Below are 19945 nucleotides of genomic sequence, written 5' to 3' on the forward strand. Positions count from 1 at the left end.
CGATCCCTTGATGGAATGGTGGCCAAACCTCAAAGCTCTCCGTGAACTTTGTCCCTGAAAAATGTGCTCTCAGGAATGACAGGCATGTGGCCGGATTACCATATCGGCGTACCTTATTTATGAAGTCAGTGCTCCAAGAAGGAAGGAAGGAAGGAAGGAAGGAAGGGGAGGGGAGGGTTTGTGTTTTAAAGTGTAAGAAGAAGAAGAAGAAGAAGGAGGAGGGGAGGAAACGGGAGGGAGAAAACACAGGCTGAAGGGAGAGAAGGGGTAGACTTTTAGAGAGACAGGAGAGTAAACCACACAGTGTTCAGTTACCGGAGCTCCGATATGTCTGGTTTTAGACGAGCGAGGTGGCTTTAAGTTTTAGGACCTGCCGCCGACCTCGGGGGAGGAAGGGCCCGGCAGGCCAGTGGGGACGGGAGCCATAGCATGGGACACACTGCTAGCAGTGAGACAGTGGCCCAGCAACAAGCTACACACAACACCGGTGAGTTTAGACTCTGTTTGCTGTGGATTCAATTCAAGATTCAAAGGCTTTATTGTCAAATGCTCAGTAGCTATGGTGTTCTTATGGCAAAGAAAACCTTAAGTTGTTGTTGTTTTTTTAACAAGAGGGTTTGTTGTTGTGCACAGATTCATTTATCAATTCTTATGCTTGTTTATACATTCAAACACTGTACTCTACCCTGCTGTTTAAATATCTTATTTTTTGTTTTATCGTGCAGCACATCTTTTGAGACAGGACTTTTTTCATGTATGTCAGTTTACATTATGCTAGTTTTCATCTTATATGCTTGTTAATATTTAGGTATGGAGAGTGGAAACATAAGGACTTCATTGTACAGTGCAACTGCCTGTTTGACTGTATACGTGACGGTAAAACAGCTTGAGTCGTGAATGTTTTCGAAGTAAGGTAAACCCAACAAGGGGCGAGTGTCTCCAGGTGTTTTTGAGAGAGCGGCGTGAGAGGCGGCAGGCACAGACAGGTGTAGAAGTATGCAAGCAGATGGAATGTGGTGATTGTGAAATGTTGAAACAAACTTCTCTCTGTTTGAAACACGGCTGCACGATTCGAGAAAAATAACAAAGTTGGGATCATATTGGCTGATTTTACAATTGCGACATGATTCCAGTTTTGATCGTCTTTGAAACATACGTCACATTGTGATTGAAAAGCGTTTTAACAATACCAAAGAAAGATGCCGTTTGTAGGCCGGGACTCATTCAGAATGTGTAGCTTTACTCTTCTATATATTCAACATGTCTTTTATTGCTTGCCTTTCTTCTGCCATGTCACCGTTGCTGTAACATTCCCTGCTGTATGACTAATAAAAGGGATTCTGATTTGACCAAATATTGCTCTTACTACAATGTGGTTACAACCCTAGTCCATATTGTGATTTCAATAAGAATACTTATGCAACCCTTTTCTCTGCACGTAACGCTCCTTCCCCCAGAGATGTGGGGGTACAAGGCACCGACTGACACCAGCTCTGCCCATGTGTATCACTCTGTTTTCCTACTAAAACACCTTTCTAGTCATACTGTAACTCCACCTAATGTCTCGCTGACTAAGCTAATAACAGTGCAAACTTTAAGAACCTGTTTTTGCTGTCAAAAGGAGGGTCCTCTCTCAGGTTTGCACACTTGCTCGATTCCCCCCTAATAACTCAGCATGCAGCTTAAAGAATCCTGCATCTATTGCGCACGTCTGTCACCGCTTTTCTGCCGTGCTGTTAGTTTAATTAAAGGAACTTGTTATCGGTCAATATTTGCTCTGTTAGTTACTGAAGGGTTGAAACACTTCTCGACACTCGTGCCTTAATGAAACACGATGACATCCTCTTCGTTGCATATTGACACTCCATGCAAACTGTATTTTTGTCTCTGGTGTGCTATTCTGTGGCGTTGGTGTTAAATTGTCCTGTGATTGGGTGAGTCATATGGGCTGCTTGGAGTTACATCAGTGCAGGTTTAAATGGCTCCACCATTACGGGAACAATTAATTGTATTCACCAACGGTTGAAAAAACAGGTAAATGCAGATATGTGGAATGGGACACCTCAATAAGCTATCTGAAGCTTGAGAATAAGGGACTGACACTAATATATCTTACTAACACATCTAGAATTGGAGATATACAGAAACCCCTTCTACAAGCCAACTAAACCCCTGACAACCCTTAAACGCTAACCAAACACCCCAAAAACAGGACTAATCTATCAATAACTACTAAATGATTCCAAATTATATATTTGATCAGCTTTACATCGGTTTAAAATAGCTACAGTTCAATATACAGACACGTCGGCAGTTAACAAAGAATGGTTCAAGCCTATGTTGTTGCTACGGTCTTGCTTCACTTCTGTTGAAACAAGCGTTGCTGTTTGGAGTCTCTTTATAAATGCATACCTGCGGCCTGAGTGTTGGTGTTTGGTTTAAGCTTTGTAAGACTTTTCCGCTCTTGACTATCTTTTACCTCCATCACGGGTCGGTGCCTTTTTAATTCTCTTGTTGGTTCTGTGAAAAACAACCATCTCAGGTTGTCATGCTCTACTGTGCAACGTCACCACATCACACTCTGCTTCTGTAGTGTTCTCCCAGTTCACCGCCATCACTCCTCCCAGTTTAACACCCACTGGGTTATGTGTCAGGAGTAGCTGAGAGTTCACTGACCTCTGTTTGCCTGCATTTCAGCATGGGGTTTCACACATACATGCAACAGCCTGCATTGTTTCTTACACTGGGTTGATACCAAAGCATGTTAGCATTTTGCAGAGGGATGTCGTAAAACTGGAAATGAAGTTACATTAATCTTGAGACCTAAGTTCAAACGACTCAAAATTCACTCCTTTTGCACCATTTGCAAACTTGTTATTGTTAGTAAGTTGAACAGGTCATATTCCCTCTTTAATATGCATCTTCCGGCGCAGACTGAAAACTCATCTCTTTCGACTCCACTTCGAGCGATAGAACTATTAACAAAGCACTTATATACTAATAAAGGACTGGCTTATCTAAAGCCAGTTGAGTAGCACTTGAAATGTTTTTGCTCTATGAAGCCTGATGTACTTATATGATTCTGTTTTCTTCAAGTTTGTATTTTGTTGGTCGAACGCACTTATTGTACGTCGCTTTGGATAAAAGCGTCAGCTAAATGTAATGTAATAATATTGCTGTGAAAGCACTTTCATCAGCTAACTGTATTTTTCCATGTTTCCCGCCAAAAATGACATTTTGAATTGTCTTTGTTTTTGTAAAGATCTTGATACATTTTTTTATTTGTGTTCTTTTTTTATGTAAATCATGATTATAAATCACCAATAATCTTTTTTAACTGAATAAAGCTTGAACGCACCATTATGTAAAACAATGCAACCACCGTAAGCATTAGCTGTTAGCTTTGTTATTTACCTAAGAAGGATTGTGCTGCCGTCTAGCTGCTAACAGTTAACAAGTATGATCAGTATTTTAACACTGTTTGGTACTAAAGTATAGTTTTTTGTTAACGTTAGTAGTTGCAACTAAATAGCATTAATCAATTACTTGGATATTTCTGTGACTCAACTGTCGGTGTCTTGGTAAAAACAATCAGCAATATGTTTGATATGTGTAGCTAAACAGCCTCATCTCATTAGCATTAATGCAATGTATGCAAACTAAACTAAAACTAAACCCAGAAAAAACAGTTATCCCACATAAAAGATTACAAACAGGGCGGCTCATAGAGAAATGGATGTCATAAACTAAAGCCTACAGACACACAGCCTAATTGAAACCTTACTTTGTGAAGCTGTGACATTTTATCAGCTCCCAGTAGTGTAAAGACAAAGAGTCAATAATAAAAAGGTCAAGGCTGAAGAGTAAACATCTTTCTTGTGATATGTCTCACTGCAGCAGTGCAATCGTTTGGAAATGTCTTGTGTCAGGTTTGTACCTCGAGTAGTAATTTATCAGCCAGTTTATTGACGTGTTGAGCTCTCGAGGGATGCCTCTATTGCCAAAGTGATGATGTTTACAGTGTCGGGGACAGTACGGATGTTTTGGATTAGTCAGCAGAATGCTCTCACACATTTAGGCATCCTATACTGCTATACTGACGGGGGAATTCTAAATTGGTTATGTCACTTAACCAGTTGAGCCCCGAGCCTGTTTTTCAGGTCTCAGGCTCGAATATGACATTCCCAGAACAAATGACTGTATCTTCCCTTCTAAAAGGGGTACATTAATAATCTTTTTTCTCAAAGCAAGGATAAACCTGTGAGTTGGATGTAGAAAAGTCAGAATCAATATAGATTTTTTTTATTTTAAAGTAAATTCAGATTGAACATTGAAAACATTTAAATTATAGTTTCCATCCAAAAAAAACACATTACTTATAGTGAAAACCACCCTTGAATGATGGGATGGTAGACTAAAAGCTTTAGGAATCCAAACTATAACAAACAATAAGTATCCTGTATCAAGATTGATGCAAAACAAGTGACATTTGACCTTTTTAGAGAGATTTAGAAAAAAGAAACCACTTCTGGGGTCATTTGGGTGCATTTTCCATATCTCTGGCCCCCCTCTGTCAATTTTGATGATTGACACCTCTTTTGAGACGTTAGAGCCAATAGAATCGAGGGGAGGTTCCTAAAATTCATCTAAACACTACCCATTGGTGAATGAGTGCTGCGTAGCCAGAATGCCCCGGAACCGGAAGCTGTCATACACTCTGGTAGCTATCGTAGCAGCTAATATGAAATCTTTGTTATTGACATAAAAATGGAATGATGGATGATCAGTAATCATTTCAAAGTGACACAGACACATTGGATTAACCTATGGATTAACCTTCAGGAGCGTTTTTCTCGTTTTAATGCCATTGAACACAACTTTTGATCAGAAACAGCAAAAGGTAAGACAAATTGGCAATGTTTGCTCCGTAAAGCTACGTGGTGTGATGTCTGGTTTTGCTTCCCATGTCGCAAGTTCTGATCGCTCAGTGATTATACTTATGTCTGGAATCTGTGGAATCTCAGCTTGCTAATCGCTATATTGTTTGTGCAGATCCGATAAGTAATAAGGGTATTTCACAGGGCTAATTCAGAGCCTTTGTTATTACCCTTTTGTTTCGTTTAGCTAAAAATGGTTAATATTGTCTGATAGCTGAGTTTCTTCCCGTTAAGTGAGACACATTCATAGTCTGTTAAATGTTAAGAAGCACTCAGACGCTGTTTCTTGCAAGATGTTGTGGTTTGCCCCCGCCCGTGGGGCTTAACTGGATAAAGCTGAACCAAAACATCTGTCATGTCCAAATGTTATTGCGGATATTTCAGTGTTGGACCTCAATATTCGACTATTCTGATAGTCGTTCTTTGGGTGGGTATTCAGTGTTTTTGTACTAAATGTAGGCTATCAATTAAGGGGAACTGCAAAATAAGTCTTGTGCTGTTATTTGAATAGTTAAAATCTGGACATATGTACCCTTTCATTTTTGGTGTTCCCATTGTTAGCAATACATGAAGAATCATTTCTGGATCCATGAATCATGCTCAGACTTTGTATTTTCTTTTTAAAAACGAAAGCATATCTTGGTTGGAGACGTATTAAAGATATTGCAATTGTGTAATGGTAATAGGAGAACTACACAACATGACTATCTGATGTTTTGACCACCACACGGTTGTGTCCACAGGATGTGGTGAGATTAAGGTTGACCACCATTAAGCACATTTATCTGAACTGTTTGGAAACTGCCAGCAACAAGAACACAAAGACCCTAACCCTGCTCTTATATTCCTGACTGATCAAACTCTAGTGATGGAAAAATACATAATGCATTAATTATCAACGCCTCCATTCAAAATGCAATAATGTCCTCATTGTGTGACCTTTGAAAACTCATCGGCAGGGTTTATAGTGATTATTAAAGGTAGAAATCCACTTTAATCCCTCAGTCTAACATATGTGGGACAAACCTGAAGCCTTTTAATATCTTCAGTGTTTGGTAAGGCAGGTAAATCTCAGCTGTCAGATTTCATTCAGGTGAAATCAGTCGGTCATAGTGTTGCTGAAAAGAAACCCAACGTCACTTTTTTTAATCATTGCTTTCCATTGTTTCGACGTCCGCTCCAAACACAATATTTCTCCCCGGTTCTTATTGGCTGTCCACAATGATTTATATTATTTTATTCTTTATACATCGTTTTTACTCAAATGTATAGAACTCTGTTTCATTCAGTAATGTAAGAATATAAGTTCATATAACATAGAATACAAATATGTATAAAAACATAGGAAGTTGAAGTAAAACTGCATATTGTACAGGTGACATCAATTATTACAGGTATATTTCATTATGGATATTACAATATATACAGTGTTTTATTAGCATTAATAAGGTATTAATGCTGAATTGCACAGTTTAAATTGGCACATACATAATAGCTGAATGATATCATTAGTATTTTAAAAACAGGTAATTTAGTTCCAACTCAATGATTATAGCTTACCTTTCCACATGGAGTCTGTTTCTGAGAAATGTTTAAGGAATCCAATTTCGTCACTTATTATGGGCGCAACACATATTCACGTTTTATCAAGGATGCGTGTGTTTAATTTACTTTACCCTCATTTTTCTTTTGATGTCCTTCTTCTGCATTTCAGTGTGCAGACTATGACAGTGTAACGGCTGCCGTGAGACTCTTGACTGAAGAATTATTATGGTGGTTTCACACCCACTTATTGCTGTGTTTTGTTTTCAATGGCAGAAGACTTCCATGGGAACTTTGAGTCACGGTTTCTGTACAAATAAAAATAATAATACACTTTATTTGTATAGCACCTTTCATGCACAAAGTGAATTGAAAGTTAACCCACATTAAAAGCCATTTTTAATAATAACTCTGTATAACAAGTGTTTTACTTTGTTTCATTATTACTTTGGTTTTATTGATGGTGAACTTGACACCTGTAGATAATGTTCTGTACTATGGCATAAATCACATGAATTCACACCACAGTGTAAGTAGTACCAGAAGAAGCTGTGGCCATATTTCACTCTCTGGCTCTCATATGACAGCTAAGGCAGTGAGAAAAGATTTGGATCGTTTTTTGTTTAAAGTTTTATTATATAAGAAAATTGAAACGGCCGTTTAAAGCCGAGAAATCTGGTCTGCTGCCTCCAGAAAAGAGGGACAGTTTTGGTTTGGTTTCAGATCATTTTTGTGGATATGCAATTAGGAATGCACTTTTTAAATTGCATTCTTCATACACCAGGTTTATATTGGTAATTATAACATCTGATGTATTGGACATAATCTAGTGTGTTTATATCCTATAATACAGTCATGCTTAATTGTATTCTATAGAAATCCTGTTTTTTTTCCTTTCACGAAACTGTCTTCTTAACATTTAAAAACCTATTAATGTGTCATACCCACTTAACGGGAAGAAACTCAGCTAACTGAAGATATGAACCATTTTTACCGAAACAAAACACAAGTCTCACAAGAACCGTCTAAATTAGCCCTGAGCGAAAAAATGCTAACGCACTTAGCACAGAACTCACGGTATAAATACTTTATCGAATCTGCACAAACAAGATATCAGCTAGCAAGCTAGAAATATAAGTATATTGATTCTGACTTTTCTACATCCAACTCACAGGTTTATCATTGCTTTGAGAAAAAGATTATTAATGTACCCCTTTTTAGAAGTGAAGATACAGTCATTTGTTCTGGGAATGTCATATTCGAGCCTGAGGCCTGAAAACAGGCTCAGGGGTTAACAGGTTAAGCAATTGTGGTTTTCATTTTCGATGTTGTCCTTATTTACCCCTTTCCTACCCCTTTCCTGGCCATCATGACAATTTGTTCAGTAATTTGGGCACGGAAACAGAGCATTTCCTGATCTGTAGTGTTTGCTGTCCTCTAAGAACACAGCAGTTGTTATCCGGATGTGAGCATTTAGCGGGAGTGGAGATAAAATTCCAATGTGCCCAATTTTGTAAAGGATCCATGCCAAGAATTTTGCGAAACCTTAATAATATCTAGGTTTTTAAATGACAACATAGCAGGGACTTGACATCCACACAAACCCACAATGAACTGTTCTACGTGTGATTGTTCAAATAACTTATTGATCTATTTATGTTTTTCTTTGTTTACATTGATTGCGTTCTTCTTTTGATCATGGCTATACATTATGGCAAAACAAGGCCTGGTTAGTATAACTATTTTAAAGGTTCCCTATTATACTGTTTTTCATCAATATATTATAGTTCTCAGATATATACAGAACATGTCTCTGAAGTGTTTGGCTCCAAACACCAAACAGATCATTGCAGCATTACCCACAATCCCCTCTGTTTCAGCCCTGTTTCCAAAGTGCTGATTCTCTGTCTGTTACTTTAGATGAAAATAAGGAGCCCTTCCCCACGCCCCTCTGAGAGACATTTGGTTACAAAAGGCGCATTCACACTGCGGTACTTTTCCCACAAAGGTTCATGTGAACTCTTTTATCGCGTTCACACCAAAAAGAGCCGGTACTAAAATTAGTTCATGTGAACCTTTTTACCCCCTCGAAAGTCCCTGCTAGAGAGCAGGGACTTTCGAACGGCTCTTTTGTGAGAAAAGAGCTACATTTCTGATTGGCTGGAAGGATTGCAAACCACGCCCCGCAAAACTCCCAAAAAGTTTTGTGAAGCCGCCATTTTATTATCCTCGCATTAGCATTATTAGCATTAGCATTAGCCCAGCGCAGAAACGCAGAGAGACTAACTTATGGCAACACAAAAGAAAACATGGGAGCGGTGGAGATGAGGAGGTGTCGGCGTTCTGGAGATTTACTCGGAAGGCTTCAGTAGAAGCTGCTGGGAGTCCCAGCAGCTTCTACTGAAGCCAGTCCCCAACTCCGGGGACTTTGGGCGGCAGTATACGCCGTGAAGTTGTTTGCGGCCTGCCAGTAAACCCAAAGCAGAAGAAGAACAAGTGACGTCAGCGGCTTCATTTGCCTAATCCACCCCCAGGGACTTTTTCCAGTGTGAACGCGATCTGTACTTCATGAGAACTAAAGAGTTCTCATGAACTAAGTTCACATGAACCTTTGTGGGAAAAGTACCGCAGTGTGAAAGCGCCCAAAGAACACAATGGTGCTCTAGGAGGAGATTCAGGTGATAAGGGGGGGGGGTTACCTTGGTTGCTGATTGGCTAATGGTTACACAAGACAAACAATCGTTATGACATCATAAAGTGGCCAAAATCTGATCAGCTCATTTTCAGACAGGTTTTTATAGAAATGGATCAGGACAAAAAGAGAGAGAATCTTTGTTCCTGAAACTTTCAGCATCTCTTTACACAGAGGGGACACATGTTGATGTAGAAGAGACATGAAGAAGAGGGGACACATGTTGATGTAGAAGAGACATGAAGAAGAGGGGACACATGTTGATGTAGAAGAGACATGAATAAGTGTTTTTTGCATAATAGGTAACCTTTAAATATTTAAAAATATATTAAAGATTAATTTACCGTTTGTCCTGTTCATGCAGACGATGAGGTCGACCTGCAACAAGGCAATAAAGGAAGCGAAGAAGGAAGCTCTAGTGGGGGATCGCCACAAACCAAACGCAAAGGAAAGTTCTCCAAGATGGGACGGATCTTCAAACCCTGGAAATGGAGAAAGAAGAAGCCGAGTGACAAGTTTACTGAAACATCAATAGGTATGTTGGGTTTAAAGGTGTTGTAATGACTTGTTGTGTGCATCACTCTACGCTTTCATTAGACACAAACGTTACTTTTCTTAGTTATTACTTAGAATAAACTATCAAATCTTTTGATATTGGCAACAAACTTGAAGAATCCACATTTAAATATGATAGTCTGTGTTAGGGAATCTACTCTGAGTGTTGGGGCATTCATCCATTTTGTGCAGTGAAAATTGTTTCATAGTTTTCCCTTTTGTATATTCTCTGTTTTCAGTCTTGGAAAGAAGGATTTCTGTCCGAAAAAGCCGCCAAGAGCTGATTGCCAGAGGGGTTTTAAAGGATATTCCAGAAAGTGGTAGGTCGAGCCTTTTCTGAGGATATTCTATGCGTGCATATTCATATTTATATTTTTGTGTAAATATTGGCATTATTTTTCATTTGTTACAATAGTTTTTATAATAGAACTATTCTTTGCTAATTTATTTTAAAGAAACAACACATTTTTCTTTCTGTGTCTCTGTATGCACCATTTACACCAAAGCAAATTCCTCGTATGCGTAAAACTACTCTGTAAAAAACGATTCTGATTATTTGGCTCCCTTTTGACTGTATTTCACTGATTGTGTCTTCAGAAAACAATGATGTCAACCACTCCAAAGGTCCACCAGTCAAAAATGGACACCCTGTGGACGTGGACAGGATGTCTCGAGGGGAATCCGACGCCAAGTTGAATTCCCTCCGGGTTCCTCAAGCCGAGGAACGTCGAGGCAGAGCGCCGTCCGACGCATCCCGGAGTAACAGAGCACCTCTGGACGTGGACTCTCACGCTCGACTTCCTGTGGAGCCAGACAGGAGAAGCCGACTCCCATCCGATGTTGATAAGAGAGGAGGATCGTTACCCCGAGGACCTCCACAGGACGATAGGTACCGTAGAGAAGAGAGGAGGGATGGGAAAGACGACCGGGAAGACAGGGGGAGGAAGAACCGCGAAGACGTAGAAAGAAGGGATTGGCGAGATGAAAAGGAAAGAGATGGTGGAGTCGACCGGAGGGATAGGCGAGATGACAGACGAGATGACCGGACAGAAAGAGACAATAGGGAAAGGAAAGATCGCGAGGAGAAGGAAAGAAAGGATAGGGATGAGCGGGAACGCCGGGATCGGGACGAGAAAGAACGCAGAGATCGTGACGAGAGGGAAAGGAAAGACAAGGACGAAAGAGAAAGGAAAGACCGGGATGAAAGAGAACGGAAAGACCGGGACGAGCAGGATAAGGATAGGGATCGGCGGGCTGAGAGGGAAAAGAGAGAACATAGAGACGACAGAAAAGACGACAAGGAGAGGAAAGATGATAGGGATAGGACGGAGAACCGAGAGAGGCGGGAGGATCGGGACAAAAGGGACGACTGGGCCAAGAGGAACGATAGAGAGCGAAGGGACGAGCGGGATAAGAGGGAAAAGCCGGAGCCTCAGCGCTCGGTGGACGACCCTCGGCCCATCGCCAAGCCCTCCTCTGAGATGGACTTGCGGCCTCCTCTGCAAAAAATTTCCTCGGAGGAAAACAAGAAGATCCGGTCCTCCTCGGAGGCCGATAAGAGGTTCACTCTGCCCAGATACTCACCGGCTGCAGAGTTCAGGGAACGCTCAGGTAAGATTTTCCCTTGTGTTGGAGAAAACTGGCTTACCTAGCGCTAGGTGTGTTTTTATACTTTACTTAGACACCCGCATCCAAAGTTACTTGGGGGATTTTTAAGTCATGTTTTTTGTTGGAGCCAGGTGCTTCTTATTTTTTTATCTAGTTTAATAACAAAATATTTTGTTATTGACGGTGAACTTGACAAATCCATGTTGAAATATAAGAGTCTAGGGCAGGGCTATTCAATTGGCGGCCCGCGGGCCAAATCCGGCCCCGGGGTGATATTTCCTTGTTGTTTTTTTTACGAGTTTTTTCTGGGCTAGAGTGCCTTTATTCCAGAGTGCCTTTATTCCAGAGTGCCTTTATTCCAGAGAGGGTGTTCAATTGAGAGATAGAGGGAAGACATTGCCTGAAAACTTCGGCAGGCTCGGGTTTCGAACCCAGCTACTACTACTGTAGTGACAACTCCTGTCATTTATTGCATCTCTGCGTGAATGATTAGATCATTTCACCTAAATGAAATCAAATGAAATGATGTTGATGGTTAAATTAGCTTCACATGTCGGCCTACTGAGTTCTGAACTTGCCATTTAGATCTATAAAGGCCTTGGGGCTATGTTGATTTAATTAAACACAATATATGCACTCCACTATGCTGTTGTAGTATTTACTGTATCTGAAGCTCTTAATATGCTCATATTTCAAGCCATCTTTTCCCCGGCCCCTTGCTTTGGATCATTTTCATCAACCGGCCCCATTCCAAACTAATTGAATAGCCCTAGTCAATTAAATAACTAGAAGGAAAGTTGACAGTCAAAGTTTTCCCAAACGAAATCCAGAAAGAACCCTTTTTGAAAGTAGATTGAAACTGGATGACACACAGAAACTCTCCATATAGGACATCTTGGTAAGATTGAGCAGTGATGCAGAATGCATACGGTTTTGTTTATCTCCAAAATCTCACAATTTGAAAGCAAGATCTGATGTGTATTTCTAAAAGGGAGCTTCTCTGATCCAATTGCAAAGCCTGTCTCGCTGTGGCAGAGGCTTTGACACTGAAGTAATAACCACGTGTGGGTATATCCAAGACGTTTTACTTGACTAATAGTTTGGTTGTTTACTGTTTCAAAATCTTCTTTTCGGACATTTCCTTTATGTACGCCATACTTGTTCATACAAAATAACCTTAGCCTGGAGTTTGAGATTTCAATATGATTCAGCCGTCAACAAACTAATTATGTCTAACATGTTTGCACGTGCCTTCGTTATTTCAGGTTGACATGTGAGCTAACATGCAGTCCTGTTTCCTCAGTTCTGCCAACCATTTCCTAGTAGATAGTGGGCTAGTAAATGTTTTGCTGATGATTAAATACCTCCAGTGTTTGCAGACTAAAGTCTCCTGATGGTACTGTAAATGATTTAACTGTAATTGTGACCGAGTTATGAAGCCAACAAGCTCCGTCTGAAAGCTTCCTCAAAGTGAAACGGTGACCATCAAGCTTTGATTTGATAGATTAAGGAGAACATGAGAAGAGAGAAGGAACAAAGCATGAGGCCGTTTTCCTACATTATCTTTGGATCATTAACATCTCGTTTTTTAAAGTAGAGTTTTCTAATTTCCTAAAACATGTCTAGATAGTATCTTTTAGTCTTTTACTGTACGTGAAATCGCTGTACAGAATAGTACATAGCTTCATTCATTTAGCAGGTATTTCTGCACATCAAGATTAGGCTAAACCAACATTATTAGTATCGTACTATTAGTAGAATTGGCTTCCCTTTGATTGGTTTAGGATTGTTTTTGACACGTGAGATATCATTATTTCCATCAAATGTTATTGGAAAAAGATTCATGTTATAATTTATTTAATTTATTGCTTGAAATCATATTTGTTGGCGTTTAAACTTTCCCAAAAACACCTTTTCACCGTCCTTGAAACACACTTTGATGTCCCGCTTGCTGTACGAGGAGAGGGGGGGGCCGCACTGAAGAGTTATATTATTAAATAAAACTCTATTTAAATTGAGAATTATGTAAGTTACTTTTTAATAACTTTTTAGCGTGATGACTTTATTAAAATATAGCGACAGAAAATCAAATCTTCATGCAAAAAGCTCAAATAAAAGCTCCAAATGAAGAAAAAACAAGTTATTTTATTGTAAATGTTTCTGTTTTTCCTTGTGTTGAGTTTTCAAACGTAGGAACTGTTTTTGTGTTCTTTCCTTTAACATCTGTTTGTGTGTTTCCTCGCTTCAGAGTCCGCTGGTGTCCGCTTCGTCTCAGAACCTCGTCCAGAACCTCGTCCAGTAGCAGACCCTCACCCAGACTCTCACCCGGACCCTCTCCCGACCCGACAGGCTCTTCTTCCCCCGAAGTTCCTCACAGACTCGGGCAGGAGTCCAACACCTTCCTCCTCTTCATCATCCTCCTCCTCCACCTCTTCCATTTCCTCTGCTGCTGTAGCTGTGGCCAAGCCCCCGAGGACGGTCTCCCTGTTGATTGAAGATCCTCCGAGACTTCCTGACTCCGAGACTCCGCCCCCCGTCCCCCCCCACGCCAAACAGCCGCCCGTCCCTCCACCCAAACCCACCAACCGCAACAGCACCCTGCTCGGTGAGTTCATCAACTCTGTTTTATGGGACGTCTTTCTATAAAAATCAACAGCTGGTCTTAGTTTATCTGTCTTTCTTCTTTTAATCAAATTACCTCCAAAAAGGCTTTCAATTACTGTAGCTCCTGGGAATACAATCTTTGAGATAAAGTAGTAAATGGTACAAATTGAGCTAGTAAAAACAAGTTGGACCTCACAAGACTAACGATAAAAGAGTTTGACTTCAATATTTACACAGGGAACACATTTGTGTTGACAGACTGCATCTGTTTACATTAAAGAACACACTGACTTAGTTACACCCATGTGAAACAAACCGGTGACGCAAACATCGCATTGAACATTGACGTATTTCCCAGTTTTGCTTTAGTGTAGCTGGATTACTGTTCAATTATCCTCGGCAGCGTTTCCGCCAGGGGGGCGTCTTGCCGTCATTTGACAAAAAATTAATAATTTGAGAGAAGATCGAGAGTTTTTATCGCTTGAAATGACGAAAAGGAAAAAGGACAAGGACATCCCTCTGTTGGAGGGGCAAGGAGTCTGGTGGGATTATTTTCGCCGCCAGCAAAGCGTGTTCCTGTGACGGAAAGTGTACTGCCGGCGAGCCTTGACGGGGGGTGCTAGTGGAGCACGCGCATGAACTGCGAGCGCCAGAGCCTCGCAGCGGCGAAACTGAGGCTCCGTGGTAAACTGTGGTAAAATAAAGAGCCGTTTAGGAGCCGAAAGTGCCGGCTCTTCTCAGTGAGCCGAGCCAAATGATCCGGCTCACTAAAAAGAGCCGGAATTCCCATCACTAATACGTAAAGAGATAATATCTATAAAGGGACGGCTCAATTGTTACATCCGCCCTCTCAGCCCATGTCTGGCAGAAACACTGATCTTCGGTTCAATTCATTAATAAAGATTGCTCATCTGTTATATTATCTATTTAATCCCGGTGCTGTCTCTCTGAAACTGAGTCTGACACATTCCTCCGCTGTCCGTCAGCCAGGTTTCTCTATGTGCTACATAATCGGATTACATGGATTGTGTCGTTAAAGTGTCTGTGTCAGTGTATTGGACTGCTGATACGCACCTTAAATGCATTGAAATCCTGGTGGATACATGTTTTTCTATTTCTCAGTTTTTTTCAATACCTAGAAATACACACTTTTTAAATATGACATATTTTCAGTTTTCATATTAAAAACATCACAGGGATTGGAGCCTATCCATATCTGAGGCCAACACTGGTACTTTTAAGTTTATATACTTTCATTTAATATCTCATAAATAGGACATTAGTTGCAAGATGTTGCGCAAATACAAAAAAATTCACAAATTGCTGAGAAATAAGCAACAACGTTAATAACCTTTCCTTTTTCAAATAAAAATGTTAATATTAAAAACACATGTCAACTCACGATGCTAAATATTATATATATAAAAAAGATTGTTTAGTGACTTATTATAAACATAATACATAAATAAATGCACATGTTATCTTGTCTTTTCTACCCAAAGGCCTACTCTAACATAACTGATTTAATTAATTAATTAAATGAAATATTTCCTTAATTTGTAAACAGAAAAAACAGAAAATGTTCCTTTACAATTTTAGATTAAAGCTGAAATTAGAGGAGACTTTTTGAGTGCTTCTCGGTGTCGAAATGCTGTGAAAGTGACTATTTAAATAACTTTTAAACTTTTGTATTTATATACAGAACGGAGAATTACGTAACTTACTGATGTATAACCGGGTTACTAAATATCTGCAATAATCAGATTCTGGTTTTACTGTTGTAGCTCCAAGGGAAAGGAAACACATGCAGATGAGTGATTCATTCCCTGGAGGAACTATTTTACTGTAAATAATGAAATGAATATCCCAAATCAACCAAACTCATCTTGTGCTCAGAGTTATTCGTCCACAGCGCTTGGTTTTAACGTCTCTGGGTGGAGGCAATTAAAACAATTTAAACTGAGTGTTTCATTTCTATTCTGCAAGTTCATATAAACTGATAGAAAATATATGCAATAATCTGATTTCAGATGATTTATAGGTTTAGCTCTAATAGGGATTGAGAAGATCAGACGAGTGCAGATGGGTTTCTCTGTGATTCATCCCCTGGAGGAACTATTTTACGAGAAAGAAAGTGAAAAAACAGTTAAAACAAAACTGAGCCAACGATAAATATCCCAAATCTCATACTTTATTTTGAATTTTTTAGTTACAATAAAGCAAAGACATATACAGTAAGTACAGTAGGTACCCGAAACCTTTACATGGCGTACAAGAGTGGAAAAAAGCAAGAAAGCTGGGTATTACATTGACTAAAGCTGACAGCATCGTAGACCCTAAGTCTCAGCTTGTGTTCAGAGTTATTCCTCCACAGCGGTTTGTTTTTAAACGGTGGATGTTCGCTCTGCTTCTGGACAGTGTCAAACCCAGAAAATCGTTATCAGCCCTCCCTCCCCCTCCTCTTGTATCCCCCCCCTCCTCTCATACTGGAATGTAAACCTGGCTCTCTCCCTGCCTCTCGCTGGTTGTGTGCAGCCTCGTCCCTGAGCACAGTCTGCCAGGCTGAGCCCTCCTGCAGATCCTGGAGCAGCCTCTACCTCTCGCTGCCCGTCTACCTGAGACACAGAGGGGCTCACACCTGCTCAGGTACCCAGCGGGGGGGGCGCCCCTCCATGCATCCTAACAGAGTCTGCAGACTGGATTCAACGCCTCATTGCACACGCAAAACCTCCCCTCATGTAATCGCCATTGCATGTGTTCTGCAGCTACAGGAGGTGTTTACAATAGAGATGTAATGGGGCCAATGTAGGGGAAGAGAATGAAAGATACAGAGCGGAGGGAGGGGGTTATATTCTGAGAAAAGAATCAGGATTTCCAAGATTTAAAGACGTATATACCCTTGTAGTTTCAGTGGTGCATTTGAGGAGAATAGAAACACAAATCTCACACTTAAAACTCAAAATTTGATGAGATTTAAGTAAAACACACACACATTTCGAAATATTCTCTTTTTATTAATATTATAATACAAATATTACATTTAAAAACAACACTGTATTTCCCTGTTTTTCCTTTTAAATGTTTTACTTCAAACTCAGAAAGAAATTTAGTTTATTTAACTTTTTTACATCAGAGAATATTTGACTTTCTTTAGCGAAATTGTGTGATTCCTCTTGATCTCTTTAAATTAAGGGTTTATTTATTTTTTCTTCACAGTTTTTTATAATTTCTCTGAAGTTGAATCTTGGAATCTCGTATTTATTTCTCAGAATATTACCAACTCCCTCGCCTACGTTATTTCTTTCTCTACCTACATAACGCTTTTACACGGTTTACACTTAACCAACTTAACTCTCCATGCGGACAAGAAACAATGCATGGAAGTCTAGATGTGCTGCTGTGCATTGAATGTGTTTGTTGATAACAATGGATGTTCAACCAATGGATGTTATCACCCTCCACTGACTCCAGATCACCAGTAACACTAACGTCATCTTTTCTCCCCCATTTAATCTCTAGTTATTGACAATTTGCTTGTTTTTGTTCATGGCACTAACTTCATTTCAATCCAGACCGACGTGCATCCTCATGCTCTGCCTGTACATTATATTTAATGTGAATGATTCTTTCTAACTTGTATTAATTCCTGCTGTTTTTCTTTCTTCTACCAGCCGAGCACTCGCAGCCTGGCAGTGCTTTCATCACAGTGCCAGCCCCCGCTAAGCGCTCGCCCCCGACGCCGCCAAAGAGGATGACCCCCGTCACAAAGCGCCATTCTGTGGACCCCTCGGCCCCCGATAAGGACCCCTCTCCCCCCGTCGCTGACCCAGCCTCTGCACCGCCGCCCCCTGCTGTCCATAGAGGAGAACACACAGAGGAGGTCTCAAACACTCCCCTCAGTCCCTCTGAAATGCTGCCTTTCCCGCCCGCCCACATCCCTCCATCCCCCCCCAGGGTTCATTCCCTTCAGCACCCCCCCTCCACCGTTCCCACGGTGCAGACTGACCCCCCCAGCCCCACCACGAAGCCCCCCAGCCAGCCTCCAGCCATCCCCCTGCACATCCTGATCCAGAGAGCGCTGAACAGCCCCGGCCTGTCCCAGCCCCACCCTGAGGGGTCCCAGAGAGCCCACTCCCTGCTGTTTGAGTCTCCCCCAGACTTCCTCTCGGAGGCAGGGCCCACCAGGAACTCCCTGCCCATCACCATCGAGCCCCTCAGGCTGTAAGTGTAACACAAACTGTAGATGTCACGATTATACAACCAATCAGAAACAGGTTTATTACCAGGTAGGTTTACACGTATGAGGAATTTGACTTGGTGTCGTGGTGCATAAAAACAAGAATTAAAAACACAGGTAGAGAACTAGAAAAATATTTACATTGCAGTGGAATGGAATAAGAAGGAATAAAATATGGAACAAAAATCGGCAGTAATACAAAATATTGTTGTACAATCCAATCCAACTTTATTTATATAGCACATTTAAAAACAACAGAGCTGACCAAAGTGCTGTACATCAATACATATATAAAAAAGCAGCATAAATACATTTAGACAAAACCCTATAGGACAAAAAGAAACAAATGTAAAAGCACGAGACAATAAAACCATACTTATAGCCACAGACTGAACAAATAACACAGGATGAGGATTGTTTAGTCATTAAAGAGGCCCTGTTATTCTGCATGGGGTTTTCCCTTTCCTGTAGTGTGTTCTATAGGTTTGTGTGCATGTCAATGGTCTGCAAAGCTTAAAATCCCTGCCATACAATTAGCAGAATATGTCATTTTTAAGAAGTTTTGATTTGGTCGAAGGAGTACGTCTTCAACCCCACCACATTTTATATCAATGACATTTCTTGTGTGACCTTGAATTCCTAAAGAGAGTTTTCTCCAATGCTTCCCAAACAAACACATCTTGATGAATTGGATAAACACCTTGCTTAAAAAGTTAATTGTGTACAGCCCAACAAATGTGACTATTAGCTATTTTTATTTGCCTTCCATAAAAGCTAATAAATGTATTTGGGTTCTCGTCATTTATTTGAGAAAAAGAAGACATTTGATGGCATTCCCTTGTGTTCTTGAAAATTGCCTCTTTTTTTTTTACAATTTTATGAGATTTTAGACTCCAAATAAAAATGTATCAATCAAAAGAAACAAATGTATATGAATAATAAGTATTTAAAATAATTGCTAGTTGTACCCCTACAGCCAGTCGTCTTTTAGCCTTGCTTCCTACATAAATACATCTGGACTAAATAATATGTTTGGCAGTTTTTATGCATGTTCAAGGATTCAAGGCTTTTATTGTCATGTGTGCATACTGTAGCTACAGTGTAGTTATGGCAATGAAAATCTTAGGTCACAGGCTCCTCCAACAATGCAACACAAATAAACAGATAATAGTGCAAGTAAATAAAATATAATATAATAGAAATAATGCAGAATTGTCTATATACAAGTAATTGGAATATTGATATATCCTTGATATTAATTAATAATAAATCTGACGACGATGACTTAATTGATTATTCAAAAGAAAACAAATGTATACGAATAATATATTTTAAATAATTGTTAGTTGTACCCCTACAGCCAGTCATCTTTTAGCCTTGCTTCCTACATCCATAAATCTGGAATAAATCATATTTTTGTGAGTTTTTATGCATTTTCCTTGTTTATTAAAGACTAATAATGAATCTGTGGTTGTTCACAGGCAAGACGACGATGACTTCGACCTGGAGGAGGAGATGAGGAAGCTGCACCCCACCCGGCCCCCCCGCCAGCCGGAGCTGGAGCCTCGCAGCCGGAGGGGCTTGGTGGACCTGAGGGTCAGCGTGATCCCGGAGGGGGGGGGGCCCCGACAGCGAGGAGGAGAGCGACTCCGACGGCCCCATCCTGTACCGAGAAGACGACGACGAAGAAGACGACGACGATGAGGAAGGGCCCCCAAGTACGTTTGACTAGTTATACTAGTATAGGAGATCAACCCGAGTGTGAAAACT

At 40.4% G+C, this 19945-nt stretch overlaps 1 protein-coding gene across 1 annotated transcript in view; it reads left to right on the top strand.

Moving 5' to 3' along the window:
• The first annotated feature begins 204 nt into the window (after positions 1 to 204).
• Positions 205 to 19945, top strand: part of phactr4a (phosphatase and actin regulator 4a) — a 29936-nt gene continuing 10195 nt past the window's right edge. The window contains 9 exon segments of the mRNA XM_034236683.1: positions 205 to 487; positions 9536 to 9706; positions 9966 to 10046; positions 10324 to 11337; positions 13583 to 13939; positions 16474 to 16584; positions 17610 to 18159; positions 19657 to 19800; positions 19802 to 19893. Of these exon segments, the coding sequence (XP_034092574.1) occupies positions 430 to 487; positions 9536 to 9706; positions 9966 to 10046; positions 10324 to 11337; positions 13583 to 13939; positions 16474 to 16584; positions 17610 to 18159; positions 19657 to 19800; positions 19802 to 19893 (2578 nt within the window). The 5' untranslated portion in view covers positions 205 to 429.

Source organism: Gymnodraco acuticeps, unplaced genomic scaffold, assembly GCF_902827175.1.
Source record: "Gymnodraco acuticeps unplaced genomic scaffold, fGymAcu1.1, whole genome shotgun sequence".
In the NCBI taxonomy this organism is placed as follows: domain Eukaryota; kingdom Metazoa; phylum Chordata; class Actinopteri; order Perciformes; family Bathydraconidae; genus Gymnodraco; species Gymnodraco acuticeps.